General features: G+C 42.0%; 1 protein-coding gene across 1 annotated transcript in view; it reads left to right on the top strand.

Annotated features, from left to right (window-relative positions):
* Positions 1-4,036: 4,036 nt before the first annotated feature.
* Positions 4,037-17,000, top strand: part of LOC132624609 ((3S,6E)-nerolidol synthase 1-like) — a 28,441-nt gene continuing 15,477 nt past the window's right edge. The window contains exon 1 of the mRNA XM_060339364.1: positions 4,037-4,185. Coding sequence (XP_060195347.1) covers positions 4,037-4,185 — 149 coding nt within the window. The remainder of the gene's footprint in view (positions 4,186-17,000) is intronic.

Raw genomic sequence — 17,000 nt, 5'->3', positions numbered from 1 at the left:
TTTGTATACTTTGGCCAGATATAAGACCTGTTTTCATTTGTTTGGCCAGAATACTTCCCCTTTGAAATAACCATCTTCTAATGGTTGTATAAAAAATAGAATCATGAATGTTGGTCTGATCGGTTCTCATTCCGTACTGGCTGTTTACCTGATTAGTTGCGACTAGTTGCTATGTCAGTGTGGATTCATTGTTGCATTGTTTGAAAAGCTGTATTACATTTAGCATGATCAGTTTAATAAAGAAGATATACATTCATTTGATTGGGTTGATTGAAACTGTGTGTCATAATCATGCCTACAAATCTGTCTATAGTTTTGAACATGACCTGAACCTTCGAATGTTAGTCTTATGAAGTATATTGCCACTGCTATGCATATTCTATTGCCTAGCATATTTTGTAGTTAATTGTGTGAAACTCACTGCCACTGCTATGCAGACTCTGTGCTGAGCGTACTTTGTAGTTAGTTTCGCGATGTTCACTATCACTGCTAGGCAGATTCTGTGCCTTAGTATACTGCAAAATGTTTTAATTTCGTTAAGGCAGTGTTCAATCTCTTCATTTTGGGTTATGCCATCCGATGTATGTCAACTAGTTGGTTTTGCTTAATCTCTGTTAATTGATTATGAAATAAATGGCCAGATCTGCCCCCAAAAGAAAGGAAAAATGTTGTGATGATTTTGGCTCTATTTAAAGTTCGTATATGATGGTGTATTGCAGGCATATTGGGTTGGGCTGTATATACTGATGTATATCACCAGTATATCTTAGTTAATATGAATGTGTATACATAGAAAATACTTAAATATACACAATGATATACATAATCTACTGACTTGTTTCAAGTTTAATTTTTACATGTTTATCCTCATTCATTGATTATATGCTAATCCTTTCCTTTCGTTTTGTGCATGACCAATCGTATACGAGTCCGAGAGACTCGTTCTTCTTCCGCATTCGGTTTGGGCAAAGGTCCAACGTGAACGAAACCTCTTCCGTGTCAACCCAACAGCAGCCCAGAACAATATAAAAAAAGAGACTGCTGGGCCAAGGCCCCAATAGCAGTCCAGATCCACAGCAATACAAGAAAAGCTGCTGGGCCGAAGCCCAAACAGCGCATAGGCCCAACAATCCCAAAATGGGCTGGGCCCATTTGATTTACTTTTATATATTTCATTTTCATTCGATTTGTATTATGTGACTAACATTTTACTTTGTTTTATTCTTCTTGATTTAGATGAACTTAGCGAATTTAGTGAGTTAACTTTAACATATTGGGTAGTAAATTTAGGAGAAAAACTCACAAGCAATCTCCCATAAGTTTCATTTTCTCCTTTTATATTTATAATATACATAATATTTACCCCCTAGAATAATTGATAGCATAAATTCTTTTGAGTTAGAGGAATCATATTTTAGTGTCTTAATTTCAGAACGTCATCAACATGCAAACGTATTTTAAAATAACTCTACAGATTTTGAGCCAATCATGTATATTCTTGATTAAGCTAATGGATAAAGATAATAAAAAATGGACAAAAGAAAGCTATTAGCTATTTCGTATTTTTTCATACTCCTAAAACTAAAGTCAATTAATATCTCATTGTTTAGTTCGTTCAAATATTTATTAAAGCATTGCATAAATTTACGTCTTGTTTACTTATATGTTAGATTATCCTATTTTCGTATAGACTCATTTTATTATGCTACTTCCTTTTAAAATTATTGATAATTATTATAAATTTTATTTCAAATATCATTCTAAGATTTCCTTTTATAAAGAATTGGTCTTATTTCAATAGCCTTCTTATTTAAAGCGTTAGCAACATTTATAAAACCTTTGTTTCAAATAGCATTCTAAAATCTCCTCTTATATGAATTACTAGTCCCATTTTTTTTAATTTTTTTTTAAATAGCATCATTATTTGAAGTCCTTCTGTAAATGGCATTTAAAATCTTCTTTTGCACAAATCGTTATATCTTTCTATAAGTCTTATTTGCACAAGATATTTTCTTAAAATTTAAATACTATATCCAATATTAATTAATTAATCTAAGTTTGGTCGGATAACCGTAAGTTAACGGATTCTAAAGGATGCCTAACCCCTTCCCTTTAGGATAATATAGAACCCTTACCTAGAATCACATTGGTTAAGCATACCATTAACAGAGGTTTAGTTTTAACTTTACCTTAGTTAATATCTAGGTGTCCTAATTCACCGTTAAAATTAATTAGGTGGCGACTCCTTAAAATAAACAAAAGCATATTTAGGAATCTCCAATATGTCGTACTCCGCTTCAACTCCCGGGTTAAAATGGGGTATAACAGCTTGGCGACTCCACTGGGGACTTTTAGGTTCTTAACCATAACAACTTAGGTTAATAATTAAATTTGTTGGATATTTGGTTGTTTTCTTTATTTTTTGCCTTTATTGTTGCTTTATTTTTTTTTTATGTTCTTTTAAGTGATTGTTTTATTATGTAAATTTTCTATGTAATATGTATGTTATTGCTTTCCTTAAATTGGCATTCCGCTCATATTTCTTCCACTCCTGGAAAACTCACACATATTCACACACTTAAAGCGGCTTCGCAGTTTGCGCCCGTGCACTACTAAATTACCCCTTTAGTTGGATTGGTCTAGTGGATTTAGTCGATCAGCGGTGCAGTCGACGGCCACGGACTTTCCACTCCCAAGTTGTCCGCTTGGGGGAGCCTTGCGTCATAGGAAAACAACTCCTAGTCAGCCTAAGATAGAGCTAAGCCAAAACCCTTTAAGGGCATGCACGAACCTAGGAGGCTTAATACCCAGGGTGTATTAAGTCCATTAGTCAACCTCTTCCAAAATGTCCAGGTGGGTCTACGACCCCGAGCGACGGTTATCATGTTATGTGCATTGATTTGAAGGATGAATGTGCGTTATGTGGACTATGTGCTATTTAGGTAGAACTAACCATTTGTGAACACAGGTAACCATGAGTCAACACAATGCCTACCCGAGATTCAGCATGGTTTTGAGCGTCCCTTCCCAACTAACAGCATGGTGGGTTGATTTGGGGGATTACGGACAGCGGGTTGTACGTGGAGCATTGGGACACTTACCGTCTTTGATGGATATCCAGCCCTGCAGCGACATCATCGAGGCTGCAACTGTGTTTTGGGATGAAAAGAGGGTCGTGTTTAGATTTGGCAACATTGAGATGACTCCGTTGTTAGAGGAAATAGAAGGCTATATAGAAAATGTGGCATTATTACGTAAACCAAGAAAATGGCAAAATTGTGGCATGATTATTCCGAGGCAACCTTTTCCAAAAGAATTTGCTGACAGCTTCGGGTTCAGAGAGGGTAAAGGTGTGGAATGTTTGCAGAAGTCTATGATACCACTCGAGTATTTGTATCACAGATTCGGTTATCAAAGGAGTTTCGTCGATCATCAGGATGAATTCTTCTCATATGACTCTTGGAAGCAGAAACGGTGCTTCGCTTTCGCAGTATGTTTTTTAGGGACTATAGTATTTCCTAAAGGAACCACAAAAGACATTCACACCCATCTTGTTATTGTAACTAAGGCTCTTTTTGGTGGCATCGACGGGAAACACTACACTCTGGTCCCTATGGTCGTGGCAGATATCTACCGAGCATTAGGGCGTTGTAAGCGCGGGTATAAGCATTTTGAAGGATGCAACTTGCTTCTGCAAATTTGGCTGATGGAACATCTTCAGAAAGTCAACGGGGGTCTAGCGTTCCAGAAGCCGACGGGTGAGAATCACATTCTGGGTCATGTTCCAGGCGCTATCTTGACAGCAAAATCATTTGAGAAACCAAAGTGTGTGAAAGAGTGGGTAGAATTTCTTAGCCATTTGAACGATGACTCGATGCAATGGATGTTCAGTTGGTTTCCGTCTGAGGTTTTGGTGTTTCGAACGAAGATCGTACCATTTTTGGTCTTGATAGGACTTCGAGGTTTGCAGCCTTACGGCCCGCTGAGAGTTTTGAGACAATCAGGGAGAAAGCAAAACATACCTTTAGTGGCAGATATGAATCATTACTGTGTTGACTACAAAGAAGGGAAAATTCCTTTTGCAAAAGAGGTTATTCGCATGTGGAAATTGAAAGAGACCACAAAAACAGATTCAGTTGAGCCAAATAGATACCAAGCTGGGTGCAAGGACAACTATGTGGAATGGTTGGCCGCTGATTTGGAGGAATCAATCAAACCCGGTGTTAGTTTGAAAGATCGGATTAAGGATGGGGAAGCCGAAGCATGCATATTACTCCGACAATTGCGTAAGAAAAGTCTTGTTTCTGAAGCCGAGCATCATGCGCAACTTAAGGAAAAGGAAAGGGAAGCAGAGAATTGGAAGCAGCAAGCACTTAGTTACGAGCAAAGTATGCAAGAGTTGGATACACTTCTGGCTGAACAGGGCGATACTTGTATCAAAGAAGGCATCAAAACAGGGGGTGTTCTAGCTATGTCATACCTTGCCCAGAATCGCCGAAAGATCGATCAGTCAATTCGGGCAACCAAGAGGTTCAAGAGCGACGAAGGGCCATCTTCATTTTAGTTAACTTGTTCAATAGCGATTGTAATAATTTCTTTTGCATTGGGATTGTATTCGTTTTGGGCCTTCAATTAATAGCACACTGGAATGACACATAACTACATATGTTATCCTTCAAATCCACGCTAGGCCTACCTTTGGCACAAAAGGTCCCTTGCATAATAGGACGCATTGATTTCCTTCCGATATGTTTTGTTTGCTATTCAATATATGTTTGTTTGCAATATGTTTTGTTTGCTATTCAATGTATGTTTGCTACGCAATATGTGCTTATTTGCTATGCAACATGTGCTTATTTCAACATTATCTGCTAAATCTCCATATTATTTTAAACAGCAATCATTTGGACCGTACTAACACAGCTTTCTTCATTCTTAAAAAGGTTTATTTTTACTATCCCCCAGAGGTTGATTCGCGTTGACTGTGAACTGGCAGACCACCCATACTTCACCAGATCAAAAGCACGAACATCCGGCAATATGAATGATTCAGGGGCATCCGAACAGACTGGCTTGGGACTCGTCACTCTTCCAAGAGAGGAACCTGAGGCTTCAGGAGGGGGAAATGATGAACTCATTGCCCAATTGTTGCAGCAAATGGCCAATATGCAGACCGAAATTGAGCGACTGCGGAATCTCACCAATCTGTCCATCACTTTGAACGCCCCTCACCCTGAGCAAAGAACAAACACAACAATTCCACCATCCTTTTCGCCTGTCGATTCACCCGCTCCACAACCTTCTCCCTCAAACCCTCCGCTTTACACAGTCCATCCAAATACCTCCAACCCCCAACAAACTAACCAACAATCCGCCTCACAACAGTCAAATCCACAACAAACCATTCCACACCAGATCCACCCGCAACCAACCATCCCGCAACAAACTATCCAACGACAAACCATCCCGCAACAAGCCAACATACAACAAACTACTTCACAACCAAATGACCAGCAACAAGCCAACCTCCAGCAAATTAACTTCCAACAAACCAATTCACAACCTTTCGCTACTCCTTACATTTCTCAACCTGCAGTTACCCAAATTAACCCACATACCCAAAACTACCAAGCAGTTCACCATACACCATTGGCGCATATTGCCAGCCATAACACACAGTATGCGGCAGAAGCTCATCCTTTCACTACCCAGGCACAGGCCTTGCAACATCCAGAAGTTGACCCCTATGAAGAGTTGGAAAGGGAAGCTAGGGCAAGAGCGGACGAAGATGTGGCAAAAGAGCTTCGCAGTCTGAGGGAAGCAGTCAGGAACATCCAAACCAACAGGGGATGTGAAGGACTTGAATATGAAGATCTGTGCATTCACCCGGACATTGAGTTACCTGCTGGATATAAGGTGCCGAAGTTTGACATGTTCGACGGGAAGGGAAACCCTCGGGCTCATTTGAGATCATATTGCGATAAGCTTGTCGGAGTGGGTAAAAATCAAGCTATCAGAATGAAACTGTTTATAAGGAGCTTAACTGGAGAGGCACTCGATTGGTACACATACCAAGACCCGCAGAGGTGGCACAGTTGGGGAGATATGGCCCAGGAATTCATGGACAGATTCAGGTTCAACACTGAGACTATCCCGGACCGGTTTTATTTGATGAAGCTGGAGAGAAAATCAACAGAAACTTTCCGGGAATACGCTATGCGCTGGAGAGCAGAGGCGGCAAAAGTCCAGCCTCCAATGGCAGAGAGTGAAATGACGATGCTTTTCGTACAATCTCTAAAGGACCCCACATATTATGAGAGAATGTTAAGTGTCATTGGGCAGAAGTTTGCTGAAGTCATCAGGATGGGGGACTTCATAGAAGAAGGGATAAAAACAGGAAGAGTTACAAATCTTGCGGCCTTGCAGGCCACAAGTAAGGCCATTCAGGCGGACCCTGCTAAGAAGAAGAGAGACGGAGTATCCCCGGTCATGGCCATCCAAGATCAAAGACCCACCCCAAAATCAACCCGCCAATATTCTTCACCCCAGCCCTCGCACTACAGCCAGTACACCCAAATACCTCAGCCTTATTACGCACCCCCACCTACCCCCCTTCCGGTCTATCATACTCAACCAACATATTACTCACCCCGGTCACCTTCCTACCAAAACCCACCACAACACCGTCCAACCTACGCAACGCAACCCCAGTACCATTCACCAAACCGCCCACAAAACACCCCTAGACCACGCCCAAATGTCGAAAGAAGACCAACCAAAACTTACACACCATTAGCCGAACCTTTAGCCCAACTATACGAGAGGCTGAAAATGGCAGGGATACTCCAACCGATTCAAGGAAGAACTCCTGATCCCATCCCGGGATGGTATGACGGGACTAAACATTGTGCATATCATTCAGGAATTGCAGGGCATGATACCGGAAGCTGCTTTGCTCTCAAGGATAGAGTTGAGACGTTGATCAAGGAAGGGGTCATACAGCTTAAGGAAGCTCCCCCGAACATAAACAACAATCCGCTGCCGAATCATGGCGATGAAAATGTGCACATGATCACCCTTGATGAAGATTGCAATCTGGAGGGGACTATCGTGCCAATTAAAGAAAGGGAGGAGGTTGAATCGTCGGCTTGTGTTGCTCCAATAATCACGGTTCAAAAGAGGGCCCCATTCGAAGTGCTCACCCCAAGGCCCAGGATCACAGCTTTCGTTGCCCCAACACCTTCTCGCAACACCAAAGCAGTCCCCTGGGATTATCAATCTGGTGAAAGAGACAAAGGGAAAGGAAGAGTAGTCGTGGAAGCCGTTGCCACCAGAATGACTAGGTCTGGACGGTGCTATGCCCCCGAAGAGATAGCACGAGGGGCGTCAAGCAAGGAAAATGGTCCGAAGAAGGCCGTTACAGAAGCTGAAGTCGAAGAATTCTGGAGAAAAATGCCAACGAAGGAATATTCTGTTGTAGAACAATTGAAGAAAACGCCAGCTCAGATTTCCTTATTCGCATTATTGATGAGTTCTGAAGCTCATAGGAGCGCTCTAGTGAAAATACTGAACGAAGCCTACGTTCCGGCCGAGACTTCCAGTGAGAAATTATCGGCTATGGTAGGGGAGATCCTTGAGGCCCACCGGGTCTCTTTTCATAACGACGAGTTGCCACCTGAAGGTTTGGGGCATAACAAAGCATTGAACATCACCATCAAATGCAGGGATAAGTTCATCTCCAAAGTATTGGTCGACGGAGGCTCTGCTGTGAATATATGTCCTGTTGCCACTCTACGAGCATTAGGGATAGACGTCGGGAAACTCCGTGACAGTCAAGTCAGTGTCAAAGGATTTGACGGAGCCCAAAGAGATGTTGTTGGAGAGATCGATTTGTTTCTGGAGATTGGGCCTGTGGAGTTCATTGTGAAGTTCCAAATGATGGACATATCTACTTGTTACAACCTGCTGATCGGGAGACCATGGATCCACATGGCTGGCGCGGTTCCTTCCACTTTGCATCAGAGCCTGAAGTTTGTGTGGAATCACCAAGAAATAGTGATCCATGGAGAAGGCAACAATTCTTTATACCCGGAATGTTCAATTCCTCCTATTCAAAGTGTGGAAAGGCTAGACGGATCGGTTTTTCATATTAAGGAGAATGTGTGCACTGCTCAAGCGAAAAGAATGGAATTGCCACAAGTACTTATGATGGTGGCGTGGGAGATGCTGAAGAATGGCTTCCGACCCGGTCAAGGCCTTGGTCCGAACTTGAATGGAATTGTGGAACCAATTCAACTGCCCGGGCATAAGCATACTTTCGGTCTCGGATATGAGCCCACCCCCGAAGAGATTGCTTCGGCTAGTCTCAAAAGAAGAAGTGACATTCCCTTGCCAAAGCCTGTTCCTTGCCTGAATCAGTCATTTCTTAAGGCTTCCGCTGCCCAAGCACCAGAGGAAACGCTTGAAGACAAACTCCTGGAAAGTTTTAAACACTTATTCATCACCGAAGAAGAAACTGAATGCAGTATGGTTTCGGATGGGTATTCTGAAGACCCGACTATCCGGGATGCAGAGCCAGGATGTCGTTTGAACAATTGGATTTGTAACCCGCCCCCGTTTCTCCGGGAGTCTTGGTAGACTAATTGTATTCAGCATTTGATGAAACAGACACGATTTGAAATTGAGGCCTGAATCGTGTCTATGCTTTTGTTATTTTTGCCTCTAAACTTTGAAGTTCAAATGCAATTTTCAAGCCATGCTTTTATTTATATTTTTTCCGTCTTTGCTTAATTAATTTTCTTTTATTTTTCAGCAATCAAATTAACAAATCTGCCAATACTGTGAATGTGACACATAATGAAACAAGCAAGCCCGTAGGAAATGCCGAGCAAGATTCTGAAGAATATGAAGGGGATATGCAACCCGAGGGATTAACTAAGGATTTTGAGTATTTTGAAAATAAGCCGAAACCAAATTTGGATGAAACGGAGATTATAAATTTGAGTAATTCAAAAATCATTATGGAAGTGAGAATCAGTGTCCATTTGACCCCGTCGCAGAGAGAAGAATTGATCAAACTCCTGAAGGAATATATAGATGTGTTCGCTTGGTCTTACGATGATATGCCCGGATTGAGCACTGACATTGTTTCGCATAAGTTGTCTTTTGATCCATCCTGTCCTCCGATAAAGCAAAAGAAAATAAACATTAAATCAGACTTGAGCTTAAAAATCAAGGAAGAGATCTTCAAGCAGTTTGATGCCAAGGTCATTCGAACTACGATGTACCCCACTTGGCTAGCCAATATCGTTCCCGTGCCAAAGAAGGATGGCAAGGTTAGGGTATGCGTAGATTATCGGGATCTCAACAGAGCCAGTCCGAAAGATGATTTTCCCCTTCCAAATATCCATATGCTCATTGATAATTGTGCAAAGCATGAGTTGCAGTCTTTCGTTGACTGCTACGCGGGATATCACCAAATCCTGATGGACGAGGAAGATGCAGAGAAAACAGCATTCATCACACCTTGGGGGGTGTATTATTATCGGGTGATGCCTTTCGGGCTCAAAAACGCAGGGGCCACGTACATGAGAGCCATGACCACCATCTTCCATGATATGATCCATAAAGAGATTGAAGTCTATGTGGATGATATCATCATCAAGTCGCGAAAGAGCTCAGACCATCTGACGGATTTGAGAAAGTTCTTCGACAGGTTGAGGCGATACAATCTGAAGTTGAACCCCGCAAAATATGCATTTGGTGTTCCTGCAGGGAAGTTGTTGGGTTTTATTGTGAGCAGAAGGGGCATAGAGTTAGACCCCTCGAAGATAAAGGCCATTCAGGAGTTGCCTGCCCCAAAGAGTCGGAAAGATGTGATGAGTTTCCTCGGGCGTCTCAACTACATCAATCGATTTATAGCGCAATCAACGGTGATATGCGAACCAATAATTAAGTTATTGAGGAAGGACACTCCTACCAAATGGACTGAAGATTGCCAAAGAGCCTTTGACAAAATCAAAGAATATTTGTCTAGCCCGCCTGTTTTGGTGCCTCCAGAAGCTGGAAGACCTTTGCTATTGTATTTGTCCGTATCGGAGAACGCGTTTGGATGTGTATTAGGTCAACATGACGAAACAGGAAGGAAAGAGCGAGCAATATATTACTTGAGCAAAAAGTTCACACCTTACGAGGCATGGTATACGTTATTGGAACGCACCTGTTGTGCTTTGACTTGGGTTGCACAGAAGTTGAGACATTATTTGTCTGCATATACTACTTACCTCATCTCAAGGATGGACCCACTCAAGTACATCTTCCAGAAGCCTATGCCTACGGGGAAGCTAGCTAAGTGGCAAATGTTGTTGAGCGAGTTTGATATTGTGTATGTTACTCAAAAGGCTGTCAAAGGGCAGGAGATAGCTGATCATCTTGCAGAAAATCCTGTGGGCGAGGAATACATACCCCTTAAAACCTATTTCCCGGATGAAGAAGTGTTGTTCATCGGGGAAGATATCGCAGAAGAGTACCCAGGGTGGAGACTGTTTTTCGATGGGGCAGCAAAATGCTAAAGGGGTCGGCATTGGAGCAGTTTTGATTTCAGAGTCAGGCCAGCACTATCCCATTTCAGCCAAAATCAAGTTCCCGTGTACCAATAATATGGCAGAATATGAGGCTTGTATTCTTGGCCTCAGAATGGCCGCTGATATGCATATACAGGAACTTTTGGGTATAGGCGATTCAGACTTACTGGTTCATCAAGTGCGAGGCGAATGGACCACTAAGAACGGGAAAATACTGCCATACTTGCATTGCGTGAAAGATTTATGTAAGAGATTCATCAGGGTGGAATTCAAACACGTTCCAAGGACACAGAACGAGTTCGCTGATGCTTTGGCCACTCTGTCCTCTATGATTCAGCACCCGGACAATAATCGCATAGATCCTATCAAGATAAATGTGCACGATCAACAGGCATATTGCTTCTATGTGGACGAAGAGCCTGATGGAGAACCTTGGTACTATGACATTAACCAATATCTTAAGACAGGAGACTATCCGGAAGGCATTACCAGTGTTCAGAAGAAAACGCTTCGGAGATTAGCAAACCATTTCTTCCTAAGTGGAGAAATCCTGTATAGGAGGACTCCGGATTTAGGATTATTAAGATGTGTTGATGCTAAAGAAGCGGCTCGGTTGATTGAAGAAGTGCATGGCGGTACATGTGGGCCTCATATGAATGGCTTTAATCTGGCCAAGAAAATCCTTCGCGCAGGCTATTTCTGGATGACTATGGAATCAGATTGTATCCGTTTTGTGCAGAAATGTCATCGATGTCAGATTCATGGTGATTTGATTCGGGTTCCGCCAAATGAATTAAATGTGACAAGTTCTCCGTGGCCTTTCGCAACTTGGGGTATGGATGTCATTGGTCCTATCGAGCCAGCCGCGTCGAATGGACACAGGTTCATTTTGGTAGCCATTGATTATTTCACAAAGTGGGTGGAAGCATCTTCGCACAAGTCGGTAACAAAGAAAGTGGTAGCAGATTTCGTTCGGAGCAACATTATTTGCCGATTCGGAATCCCAGAGTCAATTATAACAGATAATGGAGCTAATCTTAACAGTGATCTAATGCAGGAGATTTGCGAGACATTTAAGATTACTCATCGCCATTCCACTCCTTATCGCCCTCAGATGAATGGGGCAGTCGAAGCAGCCAACAAAAACATCAAAAGAATACTGAGGAAGATGATCGATAATTACAGGCATTGGCACGAAAAACTGCCGTTAGCTCTCCTCGGTTATCGCACTACTGTGAGAACTTCAACGGGGGCAGCACCTTATCTTTTGGTCTATGGGACAGAGGCGGTGTTACCTGCTGAGGTAGAAATACCATCTTTGAGAATCATCCAAGAAGCTGAGTTAAGTGACGCTAAGTGGATGCAGAATCGATACGAACAATTGATGCTCATTGACGGAAAGAGATTGAATGTCGTTTGCCATGGACAGCTTTATCAGAATAGAATGGCCAAAGCTTTCAACAAGAAGGTAAGACCGAGGCAATTCAAAACAGGGCAATTGGTACTGAAACGCATATTCCCATGTCAAGATGAAGCCAAAGGAAAATTTGCACCTAACTGGCAGGGACCTTATATGGTTCATCGGGTATTGACTGGAGGAGCATTAATCCTAGCAGAAATGGATGGCGAAATTTGGCCGAAAGCTATCAACGCAGATGCCGTCAAGAGATATTATATTTAGAAACCTTCTTTTATTTGCATGAAATATTCTTCAACACTTTTCCATGTAATAGCACTACTCTCCCGTAGCGGGACGCATGACAAACCTATATCGGGTTAGGTCTTTAAGATAGAATTTCTCTCAAATATTTTCTCCGCTTGTAAGTATGAACTACGCCTGACCTGATTCCCATGGGGGATACGTAGGCGGCCCGCATAGGCCTCGGTCACATCACTTCAAAATTCCAATTTTATTTCCGCTTGTACTATGAACTACGCCTGACCTGATTCCCATGGGGGATACGTAGGCGGCCCGCATAGGCCTCGGTCACATCATTTATTCTCCCCAATTGCATTTCCGCTTGTAATTTGAACTACGCTCGACCTGATTCCTCTAGTGGGATACGTAGGCAGCCTATGTAGGCTCGGTCTCGCCATTTTGAAAAGATCAACATCCCTTGCGCCAGAAACTGGGACAATTTTTTTTAAAAGGGATCACCGTAAGACAACATCGACAGACTCGGGAGAATATTGTTCCACAGAGTCGTCGGGCAGAAGAAAACTTCGGAAAAGGGGCATTCGCTTTGTTTCACAATGTGTCACAGTTCCGAGTTCAGCAAAATTATTTATCACCATACATATAGTTTACTATGTCTATTTTTTCGAAATAATGTGATTCTAATCAGACTGTTTACTAGTCGGCCAAGACTTAAAATGAGCGAAGGTTACAAGTTCATACGAAGCTGGAGGCACGAAGCGCAAGAGCCAGATCCCCAAGTCAACGCGAATCAACCCCCTCCCCAAACTTACAAAATTTTCTTTGGATGCAGGTTGCCAAGTTGCAGGAGCGAAATAGGCACGACCTTGAAATGATGGCGCGTCAAACGGTTTGAGCATTCTTCTATCAATTATGTCTTCAAATATAAATAACTTTCGGCGATCACAATAAGCTAATCTTGCAAATTATTTTCTTCAAATATATATCAACGCACAAATATTTTATATTGCCTTCGAATACATTGCTTTTATTTTTTGCCACTGCGTGTGCTTGCAGCCGCATTGCACTGCACCTGCATTAATCACCGTTTTTCATATGATGCATGGGCTGCGCACCGCCCTTTGCATCGCTTTCATATTGCTTGGGCCATGCACCACCCTTTTAAATTTCTGCATAAGGCCATGCACCGCCTTTCATATGATGCATGGGCTGCGCACAGCCCTTTGCATCGCTTTCATATATCGCCTGGGCCATGCACCGCCCTTTTAAATTTCAGCATAAGGCCATGCACCGCCTTTCATATGATGCATGGGCTGCGCACCGCCCTTCGCATCGTTTTCATATATTGCCTGGGCCATGCACCGCCCTTTTAAATTTCTGCATAAGGCCATGCACTGCCTTTCATATGATGCATGGGCTGTGCACCGCCCTTCGCATCGTTTTCATATATCGCCTGGGCCATGCACCGCCCTTTTAAATTTCAGCATAAGGCCATGCACCGCCTTTCATATGATGCATGGGCTGCGCACCGCTCTTTGCATCGCTTTCATATATTTACTGGGCCATGCACCGCCCTTTTAAATTTCTGCGTAAGGCCATGCACCGCCTTTCATATGATGCATGGGCTGCGCACCGCCCTTTGCATCGCTTTCATATTGCCTGGGCCATGCACCGCCCTTTTAAATTTCTGCATAAGGCCATGCACCGCCTTTCATATGATGCATGGGCTGCGCATCGCCCTTTGCATCGCTTTCATATTTACTGGGCCATGCACCGCCCTTTTAAATTTCTGCATAAGGCCATGCACCGCCTTTCATATGATGCATGGGCTGCGCACCGCCCTTTGCATCGCTTTCATATTGCCTGGGCCATGCACCGCTCTTCGCATCGCTTTCATATTGCCTGGGCCATGCACCGCCCTTTTAAATTTCTGCATAAGGCCATGCACCTCCTTTCATATGATGCATGGGCTGCGCACCGCCCTTTGCATCGCTTTCATATATTTACTGGGCCATGCACCGCCCTTTTAAATTTCTGCATAAGGCCATGCACCGCCTTTCGTATGATGCATGAGCTGCGCACCGCTCTTCGCATCGCTTTCATATATTGCCTGGGCCATGCACCGCCCTTTTAAATTTCTACATAAGGCCATGCACCGCCTTTCATACATTACATGGGCCAGGCACCGCCCTTTTAAATTTCCGCATGAGCTGTGCACCGCCCTTTGCATCGCTTTCATATATTATATTGGCCATGCACCGCCCTTTGTAAATTTCTGCATAAGGCTGAGCACCGCCTTTCATACATTACATGGGCCATGCACCGCCCTTTGTAAATTTCTGCATAAGGCTGAGCACCACCTTTCATACATTACATGGGCCATGCACCGCCCTTTTAAATTTCTGCATGGGTTGCGCACCGTCCTCCGCATCGCTTTCATATATTACATGGGCCATGCATCGCCCTTTGTAAATTTCTGCATAAGGTTGTGCACCGCCTTTCGTATATAACATGGGCCATGCACCGCCCTATTAAATTTCTGCATGGGCTGCGCACCGCCCTTAGCACCGCCTTCCATATGTTACATGGGCCACGCACCGCCCTCTTAAAATTTCTGCATAAGGCTGAGCACCATCTTTCATATATCACATGGGCCATGCACCGCCCTTTTAAATTTCCGCATAAAGACATTGCACCGCACATGCCTTGTTTTGTTATTATTTATTAGTACCCTGCACATGCTCGCGGCCGCATTGCACCGCACCTGCGTCGCTGTATTTCAATATTTATTCTTACTGACTATTTTCATCTAGTTTTAGTTTCGCAGGAGCTTTAGCGCAACGTGGAACTATTTCTTCGGCAGCGAACTGGGGCAATACGTCGGGAAGGACAAGCAGACTTCTCGACAAAGGTCAAAGATCTACCTCGAACACTCGGCTCCAAATCCAAATCTCCCGCTCACATTCCAGCACAATCAATTTTCAGGTTTCTATCACAATACCCAGTGTCATCATAATTCGACACTGAGACAATATATTTTTTTTTTTTTCGCATCAAATCGTGAGTTACCAGTCATAGGTGTCGTAGTCTTCCCAGAACTACACACGGCCTGATTCTCGTGCAACCCGGGATGTGTAGGCGATTCAGAGACCAGAGTTCGGCCGTAATTTTCTTTACCCTTAGTCCTCCACAATCCTTTAGCCGGGACAAAATAGGCTACTAAGTCAACGTCTTTGCCCGAAAATTCTTCCATCATTACCAGGCAAAGAGGGACAAGTTGTTGACACCCAATTTTGTCCCGCCTCTCCCCCCTAAATATCTATTTATACCTTTGGTATTTTGAGAAATTAAAAAAATATATATGCATTTTTATTTTACTATAATTATTAGTCTTTTATTAACACCCGCGTTTTATTATTCCACTGCAATTATTATTATCATTATTATTATTATTATTATTACTATTATTATTATTATTATTATTATTGTTATTATTATTCTTAAATTATTATTTTATTAATAATTGTCATTAATTATTATTTCTTGTTATTTCCATTATCATTATCATTATCATTATTATTATTAATTACTAATCATTACTATCAGCGTTATTTGTTACCGATTATTAATCATCATTATCATCGTTATTTTTTATTATTATCATTTATTATTATTATCATCATTATTATTTCTTATTATTATTATCCTATTATTACCCCCATTGTTATTATTATTATTATTAATTTATTATCATTTTTTGTTATTATCAATAATTGTTATTTATTTTTATTATTTTTTATTATTAATTACTATCATCTTTATTATTATTATTAATTATTATCATTTTTTATTATCAATATTGGTTATTTACTATTATTATTATATCTATTATTATTTTTTATCACAATTATCATCAACATTATCCTTATTACCATTATCATTATTGGTATTAGCAGTATTACTACCGCTATTTATTTTCTGCTATTATTCAGTATTATTCAAACTTGCATTTCTCAACGTTTCTACCAACTTCCGCATACGCATCGCATTTACTTCGCACATTTTAATGATAGCATTTGTTATTAAATATTACTGCACGGTCGTTTGCGACATCATATAATTTTTTACCGGGTCTTTATAATTACATATTTCCGTATTAAGTGATATTCTGGCACCCTTAGTACATCGTTAATCAAAATGTGTCTCTTATTCAAATTTAGAAGCCAAACTATTTCTTGCACTCAGTCCGTATTTTGACTTACCGGACCCCAAATTAAAGTCTGATTAATTCCTAATATTTTTTTACTAGACCATATTTTCTATCTCAATTTTTAGACCAGTCCATGTTTTAATTCACTAGTCCACCCTTAAATACCCAGTCTAAAATTTGACCCGGTCCACAAATGGACCGGGTCCAATTCATTTCTCAGCAAAATAAGGGAAACCCTTTTAGGGTTTCCCTTCATTTTCTTTTCCCTCCTTCGCACCCCGCCGCTTCATCTCTTTCCTCTTCCTCTCCCATTTCTTCGTCTCCTCTCTTCCTTTCCCGCCTCCCTCGCCGCCGCTCCCACTTCCCCCTTTTCCTCCTTCTTCTCCGCTCCCCACTCACCCTTGTCCCCCACTCTTCTCTCTCTCCCGCTCCTCCTTCCCTTTTTCAGTTCAAAAAACAACAAAAACAAACCTATAAAGGAGGGGAACAAAAACGGGGGAAGAAAGAAAGAAAAGGGGGGATAAAAAAGAATCACAGTTCTTGAACCCCC

This window comes from Lycium barbarum, chromosome 12 (genome assembly GCF_019175385.1).
Source record: "Lycium barbarum isolate Lr01 chromosome 12, ASM1917538v2, whole genome shotgun sequence".
Lineage (NCBI taxonomy): Eukaryota > Viridiplantae > Streptophyta > Magnoliopsida > Solanales > Solanaceae > Lycium > Lycium barbarum.
Note: the sequence above shows the minus strand (reverse complement) of the source record. Positions and strands in the feature narration are given on the sequence as shown.